Source organism: Haplochromis burtoni, unplaced genomic scaffold (genome assembly GCF_018398535.1).
Source record: "Haplochromis burtoni strain Fernald_Lab_line unplaced genomic scaffold, NCSU_Asbu1 Contig_24, whole genome shotgun sequence".
Lineage (NCBI taxonomy): Eukaryota > Metazoa > Chordata > Actinopteri > Cichliformes > Cichlidae > Haplochromis > Haplochromis burtoni.
The window spans coordinates 2,792,597-2,810,584 of NW_024582385.1; the positions used below are offsets into that span (position 1 = coordinate 2,792,597).

General features: G+C 43.5%; 2 protein-coding genes across 5 annotated transcripts; one reads left to right on the forward strand and one right to left on the reverse strand.

Moving 5' to 3' along the window:
- Positions 1-501: 501 nt before the first annotated feature.
- rnft1 (ring finger protein, transmembrane 1) lies at positions 502-5,229 on the forward strand. 2 transcript variants are annotated; one of them, XM_005926805.3, is made up of 9 exons: positions 502-693; positions 1,086-1,604; positions 1,686-1,762; positions 1,850-1,950; positions 2,079-2,232; positions 2,332-2,490; positions 2,593-2,658; positions 2,759-2,860; positions 4,325-5,229. In XM_005926805.3, exons 2-9 carry the CDS (start codon positions 1,202-1,204, stop codon positions 4,457-4,459), a joined length of 1,197 nt encoding a protein of 398 aa, XP_005926867.1. In that variant the 5' UTR covers positions 502-693; positions 1,086-1,201; the 3' UTR covers positions 4,460-5,229. The 2 variants fall into 2 exon arrangements, with proteins under 2 accessions (XP_005926867.1, XP_005926865.1); XM_005926803.3 differs by having other exon boundaries at positions 503-693; positions 1,156-1,604.
- A 141-nt stretch (positions 5,230-5,370) lies between these two features.
- rps6kb1a (ribosomal protein S6 kinase b, polypeptide 1a) lies at positions 5,371-17,981 on the reverse strand. Of its 3 annotated transcripts, none has more exons than XM_005926807.3 (15): positions 16,831-17,981; positions 15,809-15,818; positions 14,940-15,060; positions 13,442-13,510; positions 12,803-12,950; positions 12,653-12,710; positions 11,438-11,538; positions 11,186-11,276; positions 11,005-11,095; positions 10,779-10,886; positions 10,636-10,698; positions 10,482-10,559; positions 10,284-10,391; positions 9,163-9,275; positions 5,371-7,870 (listed from the first exon to the last, which is right to left on the reverse strand). In XM_005926807.3, the coding sequence occupies exons 3-15, from the start codon at positions 15,054-15,056 to the stop codon at positions 7,606-7,608; spliced, it is 1,410 nt and encodes a 469-aa protein (XP_005926869.1). In that variant the 5' UTR covers positions 15,057-15,060; positions 15,809-15,818; positions 16,831-17,981; the 3' UTR covers positions 5,371-7,605. The 3 variants fall into 3 exon arrangements, with proteins under 3 accessions (XP_005926869.1, XP_005926868.1, XP_042074776.1); XM_005926806.3 differs by having other exon boundaries at positions 15,775-15,818; XM_042218842.1 differs by having other exon boundaries at positions 14,940-15,025; positions 15,775-15,818; positions 16,831-16,888.
- Between the last annotated feature and the right edge of the window lie 7 nt (positions 17,982-17,988).

The following is a 17,988-nucleotide window of genomic DNA, read 5'->3' on the forward strand; positions in this document are numbered from 1 at the left end:
TGTACCTGCACATGTGATGTGACAATAAAAGTGATTTGATTTGATTTGATTTGATTTGATTTGACTTTCTACTTGTGACTGTGATAAAAATCCGTGATCAGATCAGTGATGCAGCTGAGATCAGGAAAAGAGTACTGCAACCACTCAGGCTCTAATAACAAAATGCAAAGTGCTTTAAAGACATCCGATTATGAAGAGATACCAAGGCTACAGCAGCAGAATCAGCAGCAACACTGGAGCTGAGAGTAATGCAGTGTCTCAAAGACACATCAGGGGCTAAATCCTCTGGTTCAGCTGCAAACGTTTTATTTACCATCTCAATTTCTGTGAGCAACTAAAACCTGCTCTCGAAACTGAGCCGCCTACATAACGACACATGTGTGTGTTTTCTCTAAAGGGTTTATGCCTGTCATGTGACTGCAGTTCTGGAACATCCCACTAGGTGGAGGTGTTGCGTCATTTTACCAAAACAAAAACAAACAAAAAAACCGCCTGAACTAGAAAAAAAACGTCGTGACGTGTGCAGTCGTAAAACAACGTCATGTCTGTACAAGCAGCTTATGGCTTAGCCTAAAAGCTAACATCTTATTTTTGTTTTTGTTTTTTTTTTGTTTTTGTTTCGTTTGGCGGGTCGGCTTTTGTTCTAGATGGAGACCCAGAGCCTACCATGAAACTCCGGGTCCAGAATGACAGGTGAGCTGAAGCTTAAACGGGGCCTAAGAAGAAACATGTTAGCTGCTAATGCTAACGGCTAGCTTAGTGTAGGAAACGCTCAGTTTACCTGTTAGCGGTCACTAAGCTGCTTTGGACCTTTTTTTATTACTATTACTTGAAAATGTCTGGGGGGTTTACCTAACGGTAGTTACGTTGGTATAATGAAATGAGTTATGTGGAAGTAATGTCAGAGTAATTCACTTTTGTGAACTTTAGCCAACCTAAAAAAGCAGATCTCCAGTCGCATTCGTGCCCCAAAGTACCACAGTACTGTCAGAGAGGAGTCTCGGCTGTTTTAGCATAAACAATGCTAAACCCTTCATTACTTCTTAACACTTTATTAACGTCTTTACGTCGGTTCTCTCTGTCAGTTGACACGTAAACATGGCCGTGATCGTAGCTGCAGCGAGACACGCTCTGACCGAGGCTCTTGTGTCTTAGGACTGATTCCAGAAGAGTACTGAAACTGAGGGAGTCTCCTACTGTAATGCAGCCTAATTCAACTGAGCGGGGAGGTCACGCGGGAAATGGTTTATCCCTAACTCTGCAGCCAGAGCTTTTCACCAGGGCACCTGTCGGTGGTGCTGCTGCCTCCAGCCCTGAGAGCAGTGAGGTACGAGTACCCATGACCGGTGGCTCCGGAGAGTCCAGTGGAGGTGCGTCATCCAGGAGATGCAGGTTCAACTCCCACAGCCACACGCATTCACACGCACATAATCGGGCGCCCCCTTCCAGTTCAGAGCCCGAGCTTGACCCGCCTGACCCTGATCTGGACTCTGGAGAACCCAGCGCCTCTCTTTCTGAGCTACGCTGTCTCTTCCGCTGGCTCCAAAAGAGTCTTCCTTTCCTGGTCATACTGTGCGCTAAGCTGGTGATCCAACATGCTCTGGGTAAGCAGGAGTGAAGAAAACAGTGTCACCACAGCTGTGAGCACAAGAACGCATGTCATCGTGTCTCTCTTCCTTTACCAGGTTTAGCAGTTGGGATCGGCCTCTTCACGACCTTTCTGTATGTGAATAAAAACATTCAAACTCAAGTCTTTCTTCAGGTGAGTCAGCAGCTGAAAAACTGTTGATTTGTGATGCGTTTATGAATATTAATTAAGTCCCTGATACGACACGTTGTCTGTGTGCAGGATCGTCACTCAAAGCTGCAGTGCATATGGCTGCTGCTCTTCCTGATCTCCTGCACCTTACTGCTTTACTACACCTTTCTCACAGAGACACTTTATCATTGGTAAGGCACGATCCATTGTGTCACCTCACTTATCACTAGAAATATAGTGTCCGACCTAAAAGTGTAGTGTGATCAGATTTGTTGAAGAGCATTATGCCGTTTAACCCGACTGTCACCCTTCCTCATAGCCTCATCCTGCTCAGTCCAACCATTGAGCCGCTGGGTTTCTGGGAGACACTCTGGGCAGTCGGCGTCACCAACTTTGTAATAAAGTTCCTCTGCATGGGAATCAAGTGCCTTATTCTGCTGCTGCCCTCTTCACTGGTGTCCTATCGAACTCAGGTTTGATTTGTGGATTTATTCTCGACATTGTTGACTTAATGAAGAAAACCAAAGCCCTGTTGGCAGGGCTGGTTCAGTAGCTTAAGTTTATTTCTCCAGGGCCGGTGGCTCATGTTGACTGAGGAGCTGGGTCAAGTCCACCAGACTATAGCGCCTGTTCCACTGTGGTTCCGCTACCTAGTCACCTACCAGGAGACAGAAGGCACCCCTGGACTTACACTCGGGGTCCTGTTGGCTTTGCTCTACCTCATACTAAAGGTGTGATCCTACAGCTTATATATTTTTGTAGTATAAATGCTAAAAGGGTTCTGTTTCCTGTTGACAATTACATCGAAAACTGTTGTTTTCTCTCCCTTTTAGCTTTTAGGATTGTATGGTCAGTGGACGTCTTTAATGAAAACTGGGAGACTGTTCCTACGAGTCGAGGTCAGTGTTAAACAGCTTTATCTTTAAATTGTGAATTAAAGGTAAATGCAGATTGTGCTGAAGTGTCCGTATTGAAGTGTGCTTCCATGTTATTTCTCAGTGCACAGGCACAGCAGCCACGAGGAGTCAGTGTAACGAGGCTGGAGATGTCTGCCCCATCTGTCAGGGAGAGTACAGGGAGCCACGTGCACTTCTCTGTCAGGTAAAACGACACGTGCACACTTCCAGGGCCTGCTGTACGCTGCCACAAAAGTGTTGAGTCGCCCCTCATTTCTTTATGGTTTGCTCCAAAGGAGCCGGACTTTTCTTTGGACATTGGCTGCTTTTTACTCATCTTCAGTCCTGTTCTTGTACCTGATCATTTTCAGAGGAATGCTTTTTTTAAATTTATTTTGTTTATTAAGCAATTTAAGGCTGAACTCTAAGTCATTCAAGCATAAAAACTCAAGGACCAGTGAGTCAGTGTTAAGTCTTCACATGACAGACACCCCGACAGTGAACCAGCTGAAATGGTTTCTGTTGGGAGCCAGCCTGTCTCAAAACATTTGTTCCCATTTCTTTAGCTGAATCTATAAAAAGTTTACTTGTTCATAGAAAATCAAGTAATGAGGGGTGGCTCAGGACTTGAGTACAGTCCTGTATTTGCTGCTACAGTGTTTGATGCTTCTGTAAAACACTTTTAAATGGTGAGGTCAGAGTGTGTACAAACGTTCCCTGTCAGATTTTATATCAGGCACACAGCTCTGTGACATAGACTGTATATAAACCAGGGGTGGGGAGCTCTGTGTCCTGCAGGGTTTAGATCTCACCCTGGGTCAACACACCTGAATCACATGAGTTCATTACCAGGCCTCTGGAGAACTTCAGGACATGTTGAGGAGGTCGTTTAGTCATTTAAATCAGCTGTGTTGGATCACGGACACGTCTAAAACCTGCAGGACACCGGCCCTCAAGGCCTGCAGTTGCCCACCGCTGCGTTAGAGGAATGCAAATTTAGGGTACCTTCATATCGGCTTTATTTACTTTACAAAAGCTACAACCGCCTATTTATGGAGTCTTGAGCATAGAAGTGCGCCCCACCTGCTGTTGGAAAATGTCTGCAAGGGGCGGCCAATCAGGACAAAGCTGGTGTAAAGACAGAGCGTTCTCACTCCCGAGGCGTAACATGTCGACGTTTTGTCACGTCCCGCGGCGTTCCTGAGGAACGCGAAAGGAGACCTTCGGCGTTCTTATGGTACGCGGCGGGTTATGGCTGGAATCCAGTGCAATGACGCTCCCGCGGTAATGGACGTTCCAGCCCTAAACCTAACCTTATCCCTAGCCCTGACCATAACCTTATTCCTGACCTTAACCAGGGCTTTAATGATGTTAAATAGCGTGTTTCGAAGCGATTTGAAGAAAAAGAGCGAACATGTGTAGGTTCAGTCCAGACGGTTCTCATATTTCCTCTTTTTCCGAGGTCGTCATTTAGGAACGTGGTGGGTAACCGAAAACGTAATATGGTGACGATTTGTCACCTAGCGTAAAATGTTACGCTTTGGGAGTGAGAACGGGTTGGTAAAGAGTGACGAAGGAGCTAAAACAAACTTGAAGAAGTTCAGTAGCCCTTTTCAGGCACTTTTGAGTGTAAAATGTGTTGATGTGCTTTCACTTCTCCGCTGTGCAGCACATATTCTGTGACGAATGCATCGCTATGTGGTTCAACCGAGAGAAGAGCTGCCCCCTCTGCCGCACAGTCATCACAGAGAAGGTCTACAAGTGGAGAGATGGAGCCACGTCTCCACACCTGCAGATTTATTAATGGTTCAGGTGTGGGATACTGGTATTATTTTGTATGTAATATGTGACTTTTCATGGCTGTCAAGCCCCACTGACAGATAACGTCGTACACACTGTTTCATTAGTCAGTTAAAGGCTGGGCTCCTTGCTGGCCGGGGCCAGTGAAGGTACACAACCATAGGCACGTTTCTGGCTTCTCTTGTTAAATCTCCAGCAAAGAATTTCTTCTTCTCACAGAAATTATTTTCTCACCCTTGAGTATTTTTTTTGATTTAAGTCGTTTCGCTTTGTGTTGCTTTTCCTCACCTTTAGTCTTTGAAACTTTCCTCGAGAATGAAAATTTCATTACTTCCACGTTTTTTTTAAATGTTTTGTGAATATAGGAGCATAAGAGAATTACACACAGCACCTGATCCCCGTCTTGTCTAGTGTTACCTAATTTCTGATCGCAACTATTCCGATTCATCCAAACAAATGCGCCAAATAAAAGCATCTGCTTCAGTTGTGTCATTCAGTTTGAAATCAGGCTGCAGAGCTGACCTTCTGGAACAACTCATAGGTATAATTGCTCATTAATGTGCACACAGTAAACTTCTTGCTTTCAGCTTTTTTGGGGGACTGCAGATGATTGTGATACTGATTTACACAAATTATTTTTTTACAGGGCTGACGTTGCCCCGTTTTTGTAAAAACCAAAGACTGGGAGAAACATCTATTTTATGTACAAAAATCATTTCACTGTTATTTTTATCCGCTCTGACCCATGAACTCTGATTAAAGATCTACATTTAAGTTAAGCGTTCTTGGCTTGATTTGTGGAGCAAACTGGGACCAGTTCCCTGGTGAACAGCTTCCAGTTTATGGGAAAAAACTTGGACGTTATCACTGAGATACGCTGAAACGTTCTGTTGCACCAGCAGGACTCAGACAGGCTCTGTTCATTTATGTTTTATTTCAACTTCATTATGTACATGATACAGTTCAGGTGAAGGATCGACACAACAAATGTCACCAGTGACTAAAATATCCTTTAACTCGAGACATGTTATCAAGTAAGCTTGATAAAGTATGGTTCAAACATCTGTGTGTAAAATGCTCCTTAAACATACCTGAACAGAAGCAAAATGCACCACTTTTACATCACCGTGTCTCAGACACGACAGTCACACCAAACCTCCCACTCAGACCACGATCAAAGATGTACACATCCTAGAAAGGCATGACAGGACGTCAGCGTTGGTAATCAATCCCAGCCTTACACGCGCACACGCACTCACACAACTACAATATACAGCAAACTGTACATACATGATGTACTCTGTCAGCAAAGGCACAGTGCCATTCCCATTGGTTTTTGCATCATAACATCATCTATCTTTCCACTGCAAAAGAAAAACTACACTTCAAGTTTTTGGCAAGGAAAGTCTAAAATGAAGAAAAAAAGGTTTCAAAGTGAAACTATGCCTCGAAATAAATACTGTAAGACGTCGGGCCTTTGAAACATAAAAGAAGCTGCATCTGAGGTTCTTGTAAGACTTTCTATGGAAATAAAATTACACTGTACACGATTATAATTGCAACAGAAGTCAAATCAACTTTTTACACATTCTGCTGCCCTATGTGAATAATACTACATAATAAATACATAGTTTGCATAGTGTAGACAACGAAGTGGAACCACAATGGCACTTGAAATAAATATAAACAAAGTAAGCGAGTGGAGTGACGGCTGTTAAACACAGCTGCTTTACAGGAATGATCCAAATACATCGGCTCAGTCAGTAAAACCTAAAACATGAACCAAAAGAAGTTTCTACAAAGTTCATTTGTAGAAAAAGGCGCAAACTTCCTGTGTTGTTTTCATTTTTATGATTACCAGAAAAATCCCCAAAGCTTCAGCTCGTTTTGGCCTAACGTTACAGTCAGCATTTGTGGATTGCAGGGAACAATTCCAAAAACAACAACAGAAGTCACTCGTTTAGCTTTCATTAGCATTATGGGAATCTGAATCCGACCTTTGGTCATTTTTAGGATGACAGGGTTCAATGGCTTGACTCCAAAGGCTCATCTAGCAGCTTTACGTCACACAAACATCCCAAACATCCCACTCTTTTAATAGATGGTCTATTCACACAGGTGTGTGTTAATACGCCCTTACGCTTAAAGCCATGTTACAATGCACAAAAAGCACACTCACAGTACCTTAGACATGAATGCAGCCCATGTCAGTAAAAAAGGCAGTGATACCAATCTGGCTCAGAGTATTTTGGGTCAACATGCTTGTTGGTTTCCAACCATGCCAGTGGCAATGAGACTGCATGAGTTAAAAATTAAGAGCAGGAGATTTAAGTGACACACAAAGGCTTTTGGAGTCTGTTTACATTCAACACAAAGAAAACGATCAGTGTTTCTGGATCGGCGTCCCACAGGAAGCCTTCCAGTCACACAAAGCAGTGCCAGCATTTGGTATCGACTGTGGTGGAAGTGATGCACTTGGCTGAAATTTCACTTGTCTTTTTATAGCTGCTTTCCTTCAGGCGCGCTCTTCACCTGCTCTCAGCTCTAGTGACGAAGGCGATCTGACTCTGTCCTTTAAATATAAAGGACCTAACCCTGTGAAACTACGATCCAATAAATCCACTGACTGACAGCGCGATCCGAAATTTCACAGAGTGACTGTTCAGATAAAATGTCACGATGAGGAAGAAACAAACGCTCCTTATTAGAGATCCTTTTCTCACTGTGATGGAGTAGACTCGCCGTAAACACTACAAGTAACGTTACCCTAGACTCGAAGATAAAAGAGCACCAGTAAATCCTACAGTAATGCCAGTTGAGTACATCTCAATCACCTGAGCCCACTCGTCAGCTGGCGTTTTTCAGCACACGTTCGAACAGAGTTTGTCGAAGAGCACCTCTCACACCGCTCTGCTAATTTATAAACTGCTGATTAGCTGTGGCGAGTTACAAAAAAAAAAAAAAAAAGGCCCAGGCTAAGTCAGGAGGTTTCAGGCGGTTAAGGAGGGGAAGGCGCTGCTGGAAGAGCTGGTGATCGGCGTTGACAGCGTCAGTCAAAGTAAAAAAGAAATCCTACAAGTCTCTTTGAAAGGACAAAAGGAAAAGGAAGGGACACTCAAAGAGGGCCGGCGTTCGTAGGCGAGCCGAGCGTCATAGGTTCATTCGTAGGTGTTCGGGCCGCTTGGAGTTCATGGGGTACGCCTGCTTCTTGTAGGGCCCTACACTGATGCCTGAAGGGTGCCTGATGGGAAGCGGCGCAGAAGCCTCGGTGAAGCCGCTGCCGCTCGTGTCCATTTGCTCCACTGCTGAAACCTCCATGGGCTGGTCCATCGAGCTGCTGGGTGAAAGCAGAGACGGGCTGCCAGTCATCAAAGGTCCCCGGTGCCAGTTGCCCCCCCCTGCAAACTTCACCGGACTGAGGAAGAAGATATGACATACTTTGATTAGGCTCAAAGGCTGTTATGTGCACCACACGGCTACAGTCGTGAAAAAGTACACCAAAGCACACCATCACACACCAGGACTTACGAAGAAAACTTGTTTATTTAAATACAACCTGAGAATAAACAACACGACAACAACGTTGCTTCGGTTCAGTAAGACTTCCAGCTCTCTTCAGTCAGAGGTCTGGACTTTGACCGGGTCATTAAACCACATTTGGTGTTTTCTTTTTGAGACACTTGGATGTAGGTTCCCTGATGTGTCCTATGAAAGGATCCATTTAGGCCAAGCTTTAGCTGTCAGATAGAAAGCTGCATATTTGACTCAAGGATACTTTGGTACACAGGAGTTCCACAGTTGCTGCAAAACGAGCCCAGATCATTATCCCTCTACCACCATGCTCGGCTGGTGGTTTATGGCGTTATTGCCAGACATCTTCATTTTGGAACATTGTTCCAGAGGTTTTGTGGCGTGTACAGATACGACTTTACAATCTAAGCCGTGCTGCCGTGTTCTTCTTTAGAGAAAAGAGCCTTGTCCTTGCAACCTTTGCCTTTTTCTAATTGCACTATTATGAACTTTCCCTGTCGAGTCTGAGATGAGGCTCTTAGAGAGTGCACGGACTGACGTGGCTTTCCTGGGTACAATGACCGTTGTGCTGAACATTTCCTGCTTGGGAATAATCTTTCCCACAGTAGAACGATTCACTTGAAATTATTTGGAAATGGTCTTGTGACTCTCTCAAAACTCATGGGCAGCAGCAACTGTTCCTCCTTGGCACTGTGTTAACACACACATTCAAGACCAGCCAAAACATCTGCCTTTATGGTGGTGCTCAACTGATGATCAGTCAACTGCATTTGATCAGCAGCATCTGGGTTATTACTGTTTTAATGGGAGCAGTAAGGGAGTACCGTCCACTGATTCTGCATTCTGGCTTCAAATTATTTTGTGTTGTTGTTCATCTGAGGTTGTATATAAATCATTTTAAGGTTGTTTTTTTATTTAATGTTCTTATTCATGAAACATTGCGTACAAGGTACAATTACCCCCAAAACTCCAAAACACCCCTCACCTTCCCTATCCATGTTTTTATTCAATTCATTTAAGCTTTAATGACTTTATATGCCTTACTGTTAGCCAAGAAATTTTAAGCTATTCACAAGGTCAGCGAGTGAGTCATCAGGATGAAGACTTGTTTTGGGAAATTTTTTAAACGACCAGTGAAATCGGACAGATCTGCAGAGAAAAACAACATGCCGTTACCTCACAGGTGTTCTCGGGCTTCCCGGGAACTTTCGCGGCGAGCGGACCTTTGGCTCAAAGGAGAACTTCTCTTTGACGTTTTCAAGCACAGATGGGGCTACATATGTGAAACCCTGGGGAAGGGGTGGAGGACAAAAACAGAAAGATCTCAGCCCACTTCAAAGACCATCTTTCCAAAAACAACCCACAGCTGATGATGAGCAATGAAATGCTGAGTAAACCATATCATGCAATGCGGTGGAAAAGTGAGTGAAGCTTCCAGGAAAACCAACAGGATTAAACCAGATGGGACGCATTAACTGGTTCTCGTAAGACCCACTTGTCGAAAAGGGAACAAAAACAAAACACGAAAAAAACCGAGTATGTCCAGAACTAGCTGCTGTTTGCATGTTTTCAGACAACACAAACAGTCAGTGCACCGTTTTCTATTAAAAACTCTGCGTAACTTTAGCAACATCAGCTTTGGACCAGATATTTAGCGTTTTCCTACCTCACATCATCTGACCACAAACGATGACCGAACGAAACTCTACAAGACACTGACACGCAGGTTATGAGTCGTCTTTCATAGATCTTACCCTGCAACATTATTATACGCTCACCCACCACTCTGTCAGGTATACCTGTCCCAACTGCTAATTAGTGCACATAACTAATCAGCCAATGGCAGAGCAGCAACTCGCTCATTCACGCTAAACTCATACACATGGTCAAGATGACGTGTGAGGTTCAGAATGGGGCAGAAAGGTGATTTAAGCGACTCTGAATGTGGTTGCCGGTGCCAGATGGGCTGGTCCGAGTATATCTGAGAAACTGCTGATCTGCTGGGATTTTCCCACACCATCATCTCCTGAGTTTACAGAGAGTGGTCCAAAACAGAAAATAATCCACTAAGCAGCCATTCTCTGCTAATGCCGGAGAAGGCTGGCCAGACTCGACCCAACAGAGCACTTTGGGACGTGTTGAAACGAGAGCCGCATCACGGACGCAGCAGCTGTGTGATGCTATCCTGTCAATGTGGGCCGGCACCTTGTTGAGTTACCAGTCAGTTCAGAAGGTTCACTAACACTTGCAAAGTGTAACTAATGAAGTGGCCGGTGAGTGAGGCACCAGTTACACACCAGGAAGACTTGATTGGCACTTTCACTGAGCATGGAGTCATCGGGGCTGTCCACTGGAGTCTGACTGGTGAACTTGGAATCAAACTGGCTGACATCATCAGCTGATTGCTGTAAAAAAAAATACAATAGTAATCAGGTTAGTTAATGACCTTCATGGCCACATTACACAGGACATCTCTGTGTGGAAGACAAACTCACCAGAAATGGTTTAAATGGAGGCTCTACTTTGCGAGCAAGGAGTTCGTCCCAATTTATAAGGCGGAAGAACGTATGGGCCTAGGAAACATGACAGCTGTTTTGTGTCTGCGTGGTTTTTTAAAACATATTTTTCAAGCTGAAAAGCGATGCCTACCTGGACCTCAGCTGCATCTCCTGGACCGCCCCCGAGTCGCAACGAGGCATTTCTCTTCAGCAACTAGAAAAAACATAAATATTCGTATTTTTGACAGCAGATCAGTGAAGCGTGTGGGGAGGAGCAAGGCTTTAACAGCTCACCTTTTTCAGAAGGTCCCTGGCTTCTTGCGTGAGGTAAGGTGGAAGGCTGAGTTTACATTTTAAGATTTTGTCTATGGTCTTCTTTCGGTTTTCACCGGTGAACGGAGGCTGAGGAACAGCAGCAGATTGGAAACATTAGCTGAGCAGCACGATAAGGACGCTGTGAGTAACGGTTCCGGTTACTTGTATTAGTTAGTTATTAAGACGTTGACTGGTTTGTACTTACTGCTCCTGTCAGCATGTCGTACATGAGCGCTCCCAGACTCCACCAGTCCACAGCACGATTATGTCCACTCCTCATCAGGATCTCTGGAGCCCTGAAGAAGAAGAGGCAGAGGAGAAGGCGTGTCAAACCAGAGGCATGAATGTGCTGATGTGTATGCAAATCATCAGACTGTTTGCCATACATGTACTCGATAGTGCCGCAGAAGGTGTGGGTGACTGTTCCATCATGGATGGACTCTTTGCATAGGCCGAAATCCGTCAGCTTCACGTGTCCTGAAAGGTGGATGCGTACAGAGGACACGTTAGAAGGTTCAAGGTTGTGTTTTAATAGTTGAATGCAAAACAAGCAGAACATATTTGCAAGGAAATCTCAGTTGGTGAAGGACATGTATCTAGGTCGGACGTTTAGTAAGCAGCTCCTAGTGTTTCAGTACCGTTGTTATTGAGCATGATGTTCTCAGGTTTTAAGTCCCTGTAGATGATGCCTTTTTGGTGCAGGTGACCCAGTGCCATTGAGATCTCGGCCAGGTAGAAACTGTCAACAGAAAAACAACGCAGGTCCCATATTTAGTCGAATGCATTGACATTTCTATCCATTTTTCCTCGTTACTCTTCTATGTTTACGCACATTTCTTGCCCACGTTATGATGTAATGTTTACACTCCTGTGCCTTTCTGCACTCCGTGTCTCTTTCATTATTCTAGGAACACTACTAACCCTTATTTGTTCAGCACTTTGGTTCATGGAGTCTCCATCTACAGACTGTGTTTATAAGACAAAAGGACTCATACTGCAAGCATTCAGTCCCTGCTCCAGCTGAACAGTCCTACTGTTCCAGCTCAGTGTCTGAGAAACAGAGTCACCTACGTGCCTCCCTTCACGTAAGTCAGTTCCTCAAACTTTAAACTCCCCCGTGTGCCAATTTCCTCGATGTGATTGTTTTTCCTCGTGATGCTTTTTGGGGCTACAGTTTAAATACGTCCGTCTGCTCCAATCAGAACACAAGCAGCTACTGTTTGTCTCTTTGTTGTATTCCTAGAAATATTTTGGAGAACCTGTTTTTGACTGAATGCGAATCATAAAGTCACATCACTGGGTGTTAAGATGCCTCTTCTGTGGGTTAACATCCTAAATGCATGGTGCTGATCATGTAATATGCAAACATGCAAGTTAATGTAAAGATGCAACTACTGTATAAAGCAGCAAATCAATCTGTTCAGCAAGCTGGTAGGAAGGACTAATGTGAAACATTACAGTCACAGGAGTTAGTGTGTGGAACAAACAAAACACACAACTTCACACGTCTGGTCAAAAACAACAAATTGTATGAATGTAGATAACGTTCCTCTCAGTGGTCTCACTCAGACGGTCATCTCTGTTTTTGGTGAAAGTGGATATTAATAAGGGCCAACTTCCACCTACTCATGTTTGCGTACGGTGTGTGCACAACATGTCAGATGTATTTGTTTGTCACACGTGGTACGTAAGGATTCTTAGGGATGATATTTACATTTGTCCTTGTTTTCATTGGACACTGGCTTTGTTCGTGATAATGAAAGCTTGCAGCTGCGCTTACTGTGAGCGCAGTAAACTGAACTCAACCAAAAAAAGAAGACGATCGAGGTTTTACCAGCAACAGACCAACTCACCATGCTGTGTCCTCCATGAAGATTCCCTCTCTTTCCAGCTGCATGAACAGCTCCCCGCCTAGTTACCACATACGAAAACTCATCGTTCAAATGTATTCACACTGGGAATGAGGAGCTGCACTGATAGAATGACTGGGAATTCCTTCTCACCGCTCAGATACTCGAGGATGAGGTACAACTTTCCCCCCGTCTGGAAGGCATAGATCAGGTCAACAATGAACGGATGTTTAACCTCCTCCAATATGTTCCTCTCGGCTTTGGTGTGGGCGGTGTCCTTTGCATTACGCACAATCATGGCCTGGACAGAAAAGCACAGTGCAGGGGTGTTAAACTATTTGGGCAATAAATCTTACCCCATTAGCTGGCACGAAACCTTTAAAACATCAGCTGCAGAGGCAGAGCGGGAACCGGGACGCCAAGATGGTAGCTACAGCTAAGTCTCATTAAGCTAATAAACAGTCATTAAGCGAAACCTCAGGCTTCGGGGAATATGAGCTGGTTTTTCTAGGAGAGCCAGACATGAGCTCTGTGTCGACAGCAGAGAGGAGGCAAGCTGAACAGAAGCAGCAGCTCTGAGGTGTCATGAGAAAAACGCCTGGTGCCATTATTTTAGGTTGGTTTGTCCTTCTGGCTTCGTAGCTCAGCGTAAGAGGATATCATATTCAGATCACCTGCTCCGGCTCGTAGCTATTGATACGGAGAACTCGGACATCAACTCTGCAACACCAGACTGATTGTGTATTCAGACACGGGCCAGTTTCTACGAATGAACCCAGCAGATTTACTCACCTTCTTTAAAACCTTCATAGCAAATATCTTCCCAGAGGTGGCACCCGATACCTTCCGAACCTGGAACACCTGCAAAAATAATTTACATTTGTATAAAGACATTTAAGGAGGAGTGCTACAAGGTTCATCAAATTTTATCTAAGACTAAAGCGCACAAAGAAAGAAATGCATTTCCTGAAAGACGAGCAGCAGTGATACAACACAGATTTTTTTAATGTAACATCAAATATGTGCAGCACTCCCTCGCACTCTGGCATGGAGCTAAGGTCACAACGCCCATAATGAAACGCTGCTCTCACTCTGCGCAGTGAGAGCAGGTGAACGTAATGCCAATGCTTAAAATGTATCTATATGTTAGTTTGAATATCTTGAACTTCGGCTGACAGCTTCCAGAGAGATATAAGATGATTTTATAGCTAACATTATTGCTTAAGCATGTGACTTTTGTAGCTTATTTAAGACTTTTTAATACCACCTTTTCAAAAACTACGATGAATGTACCGTCACCTATCCTTTGGCTGTGGGGTCCAGATATTTTGAATTGGAAAAATTATACATTCGAGACACAAATTCAATCGCTCAGGTATGAATTTGAAAATCATTGTCTTTACTCTTAAAAAATAAGACTAAAATCATCTGTTCTTACTTCGTATAAGGAAAGGCTTGAGTTCTGACCCTCAGTTAAAAATACAGAGAAACCTTTGCCAAATTATGCAACATGACGACGATATCAAAACAGCTGCCAATGTGCTACATTTTTCTTCTTCTTTTTTCTTACTTGTATTAAGTCCCAAGTTACGGAAAATGACTTTGTTGTCATCTCCGTCAAAACCACTTCAGACAGAGCAAGTCATGCATCTGCTTGCTAAGTGAAAAATGTTTCCAAAATAACTAATGTGCTCTGTCATTGTCAAGTTTAGCAACGAAACATCAGGGAAGTTCCAGAGCTCTACATCCACAAAAATAAGGCAGAACCTACAATGTGCACTCATCTTTAAAATCTCCATTTGTCCTAAGATTTGATACAAGCAGCTGCAGGCGGATTACTTTGATGCTTTATGTCTATGCAAAGAAAGGCTTCTACTTCTTTGCTTCAAGAGCTTACGGTAAAGGTGAAACAGGATTTCTTTCTTCCTACCACAGGAAAAATATTGCTAGATATTTGTGGGAATTGGAGGGCTGTTGATAAACAACAATGACACTGTAAACTATTGCCAAATTTCCCATTCCACCCACTGGAATTTCAAGACATCTGCAATGCCTCCCACACATACTGACACCAGGTCCCAGGCTAAGAAATATAAGTTGCATTTTACACGATTTTAAAAACAAAGGGGTTTTTTTTGTTTTTAAATGAACGCTGCATCAAATGCATGCGAATATGAAGATGTAAGTTAAGCCTTTTCAAACCCTAACTTTCAAGTCAAGAGGGGTCAATAAAAGGAGGAGGGAAAACGTGTCAGAGAGAAATGTCGATTTGAGAGTCTTGAGTCCTCACCTTCCCATAGCCACCTTTTCCCAAAACTTTCAGCAGCTCAAAGCATTCGGGCCTGATCTGCTCTGTTCCTTTGTTCACGCTGTTCTCTGAAATTTCAAACTTCTCACAGTCATCCATGTTACTGGCAAAACAAAGCAAAAAAATAAATAAAGAAGATAAGAAAGTAAAGATGAAACACAGGTTCAGAATATTTTGCACAACACTGTTAGCATTTTAGGATGAGTCCCACAAACACTTTGAGCACCATGACAACATTGGGTAATGGCTGGACTTTTTCTGATGCTAGTTTTATTTTATTTATTTATTTTTATGTATTTTGTTTGGGGTGGGGGGACTGGCTGAGTGAGATCAGTGCCCACTGCTAAAGCACTTCCACACAAAGATCCCTCAGATATTTCCAAGTGAGAACAAAGAAGCCAAACAGGATTATCACAGATTACAATGATTGTTTTACCTGCTAAATGCTGCTTCACACAGCACCACAGGTCTCCACCTGGATGCATGAATGGCTCTCAAAGCTACCAGGTTTCAGTTCACTTTAATGGGCAACCCAGCATTAGAAAACAAAACAACCCTGCTACAGAGGGTTGTTATGGTCTGGCACTACATAACGTATGTTAGTTTTCCATTAAGTTTAGTTGCAAATTTCTTATGGCTCAGAAGTACAATCAAGTTCGCTTAAAATTGGTTAGTTCTTTTACCAATTTAAAAACAGCTATGACGGGATTTAGGTTTTTCCCAGATCCTGAAATGTTGACTCCCACGCATCCAATTAAGAAAAATGGTTTGTTCCCTTTTTCGAAACACAGTGAATCACAACATCGCTTATACTCACAAATCAAAGCTACTGCACTGCTCCATGTACTCACTGAGCTGCCCCTGGAAACAAAAGGGGACACCGGGACACAACATTTAGGCACACAGGAATGCGAGGGAGAACTGTTCTTTACTAGGGAGTCTGAATCAATCGGAGGTACATTACAGACTTTTTCATTTTCTAGCGATATATTTTTATTAGCCTAGTTCACTCAAAGTTAGGACAGCCTCACGGCTAACCAATACAGTTAAGCAGGGACGTGCTGTATGTCTAACACTATCAGTTTTAAACGAAACTGATAACCAAGAACGCAGCGACGACAGCAGACTCGTAGCCTCGCGTTAACGTTACGCCGCGGTGGGAAGGCTAGCAAAAGTGTGATCCTCTTACCTGCAGTGATGCTAGCACCGGTAGCATTTCAGCCTGTTGTTGGTCGGCTGGAGTATAATTTATTTGTATTATTATTATTTTCTAAAAACGGTCAGAAAGGGATACACTACTGATTAAATTAAAGTAGCTAACAAACCGCAGATATAGCATTCATGTGCAGCTAATGTAGCTAGTTACACGGCAATAAGAGCATCCCTCCGAAAATACCGATTAATAGCGTTGCCGCTCATAGCTCCATTAACGGACAACCCCTTACGCCCTAGCTACTACACCGTCAATTGCTATTGTTTAGCTTTCGTTATGCTTTATTTCTAACCTGACATTTTACCTTCTTTTTGATTTCTTTACCCTCTGGCGTTGATATCTTCTCTGCTTATACACTTTCAACTGAAGAATAACCTTACTTGTACTTGAGGGCTGGCCACCTTAACTTAAGCCATCCATCGTCCAAAACTTACAAAAGTTACATTACCTCCTTTGTGGTAATGTAACTGTAATGTTTAATTTCAGTGTAGCTAACGTTGTATGTGAAAGCACATTAATACGCGGGAAAAGAGTGAAAGATGATGTGTCCGATAATGGATACATGGGCACCGGTGTTAGCAACTTAGGCCTCGGAGCTGCTTAGTTCTAGCTAACTGGCTAACAGCAGGGACATTAGCCTTAGCGTTAGCATCAACTCACCCCATCCTCAAATTCTTCGTCAGAGACATTCTCATCCGGTTGATCCAAATCGATGTCAAAAACCGCGGCCATGGCCGCGACACCTTACTTGGCGTTAAATGACAAAACACAGGCCCGCTCCGTCACCTCATGTGAGAGCCATCACCGTTACAACCGGCTACAGCAGAAAGCATGGGCTCACCAACCAAAACAACACAGGAATCGAACAGCAGCAACAAAAAGAGCCTCTAGCGTCGGCCGGCGGCACTACTCTGCTCAGGCTGGACGAAAACATCAGGAAAGAGTTCCAGTAACGGCAGATCAGGAAAATAAATCCAGTAACAGAAAGAGGGAAAGTGGTCAGATGTGCCAACATAAACAAACAAACAAACACACACTAATAAGAAAAATAAATAAATGAACGAATAAATATAGGTGGATGATTTATTTCCCAGTCTGTGCAAATTACATTTGAATTGTATTTAAAGATTTGCATAAAAACGTATTTATAGTACATGTTTATGAGAGAATGTATTTCATTTCCTGTGTTTTTTCCAAAAATATAGATGATAGTTTTAGACTTGGGTCAGAAAAAAAATCAGAAATTGTGTCATGTGACACAGTAGTGCTCCATGCCGAACCCAAGTCATAATCTAACACTAACTTTATATATTCATCAAACAAAGGTCAGATGTATAATGTAAGCTCCTCTTTTATTTTAGCCTACTCACAACAGCAGATTGTAAGAATTTGCAGTCCTCGACTTAACAGATCTTTCTTTTGCTGCTTTCCAAACTTGCAGTACAGACAGTCATATTCATCATAATCTGATCATGTAAATGAGTCATGCAGTCCAGTGACACTGGACTTCTCTGAGAAATCAGAAATTGACCAAACATAAAATTCAACCACTAAAACTAGTGGTGGTTGACCACCAGGTGGTGTAGCTCAGCTGGTGACATAGCTCAGGGGGTAGAGCAGGTCACCGACGGTCTATGGGTCGATCCCTGTGTGCTCCCAGCTCCAGTCTGCCAACTGACCCCAAGCTGCCCTCCAGTGCATCCATCAGAGTACGAATGCATGTGAATGTTACACAGAAAGCACTTAAATAGACTGACACAGGAAAAAGGGCTGGAGGTGTGAATGAGTCACACACACACACACACACACACACACACA

What these genes read in the sequence shown, in the direction of transcription:
- rnft1 (XM_005926803.3), top strand. Translation starts at nt 668, where the DNA reads ATGAAACTCCGGGTCCAGAATGACAG. An exon ending in GGTGATCCAACATGCTCTGG is followed by an intron (nt 1,605 to 1,685) that starts GTAAGCAGGAGT and finishes TTCCTTTACCAG; the next exon opens with GTTTAGCAGTTGGGATCGGC. An exon ending in TGGTGTCCTATCGAACTCAG is followed by an intron (nt 2,233 to 2,331) that starts GTTTGATTTGTG and finishes TTATTTCTCCAG; the next exon opens with GGCCGGTGGCTCATGTTGAC.
- rps6kb1a (XM_005926806.3), bottom strand. Translation starts at nt 16,902, where the DNA reads ATGGCCGCGGTTTTTGACATCGATTTGGATCAACCGGATGAGAATGTC. An exon ending in CATCCTCGAGTATCTGAGCG is followed by an intron (nt 12,711 to 12,802) that starts GTGAGAAGGAAT and finishes TGTGGTAACTAG; the next exon opens with GCGGGGAGCTGTTCATGCAG. An exon ending in GAGATGCAGCTGAGGTCCAG is followed by an intron (nt 10,560 to 10,635) that starts GTAGGCATCGCT and finishes CATGTTTCCTAG; the next exon opens with GCCCATACGTTCTTCCGCCT.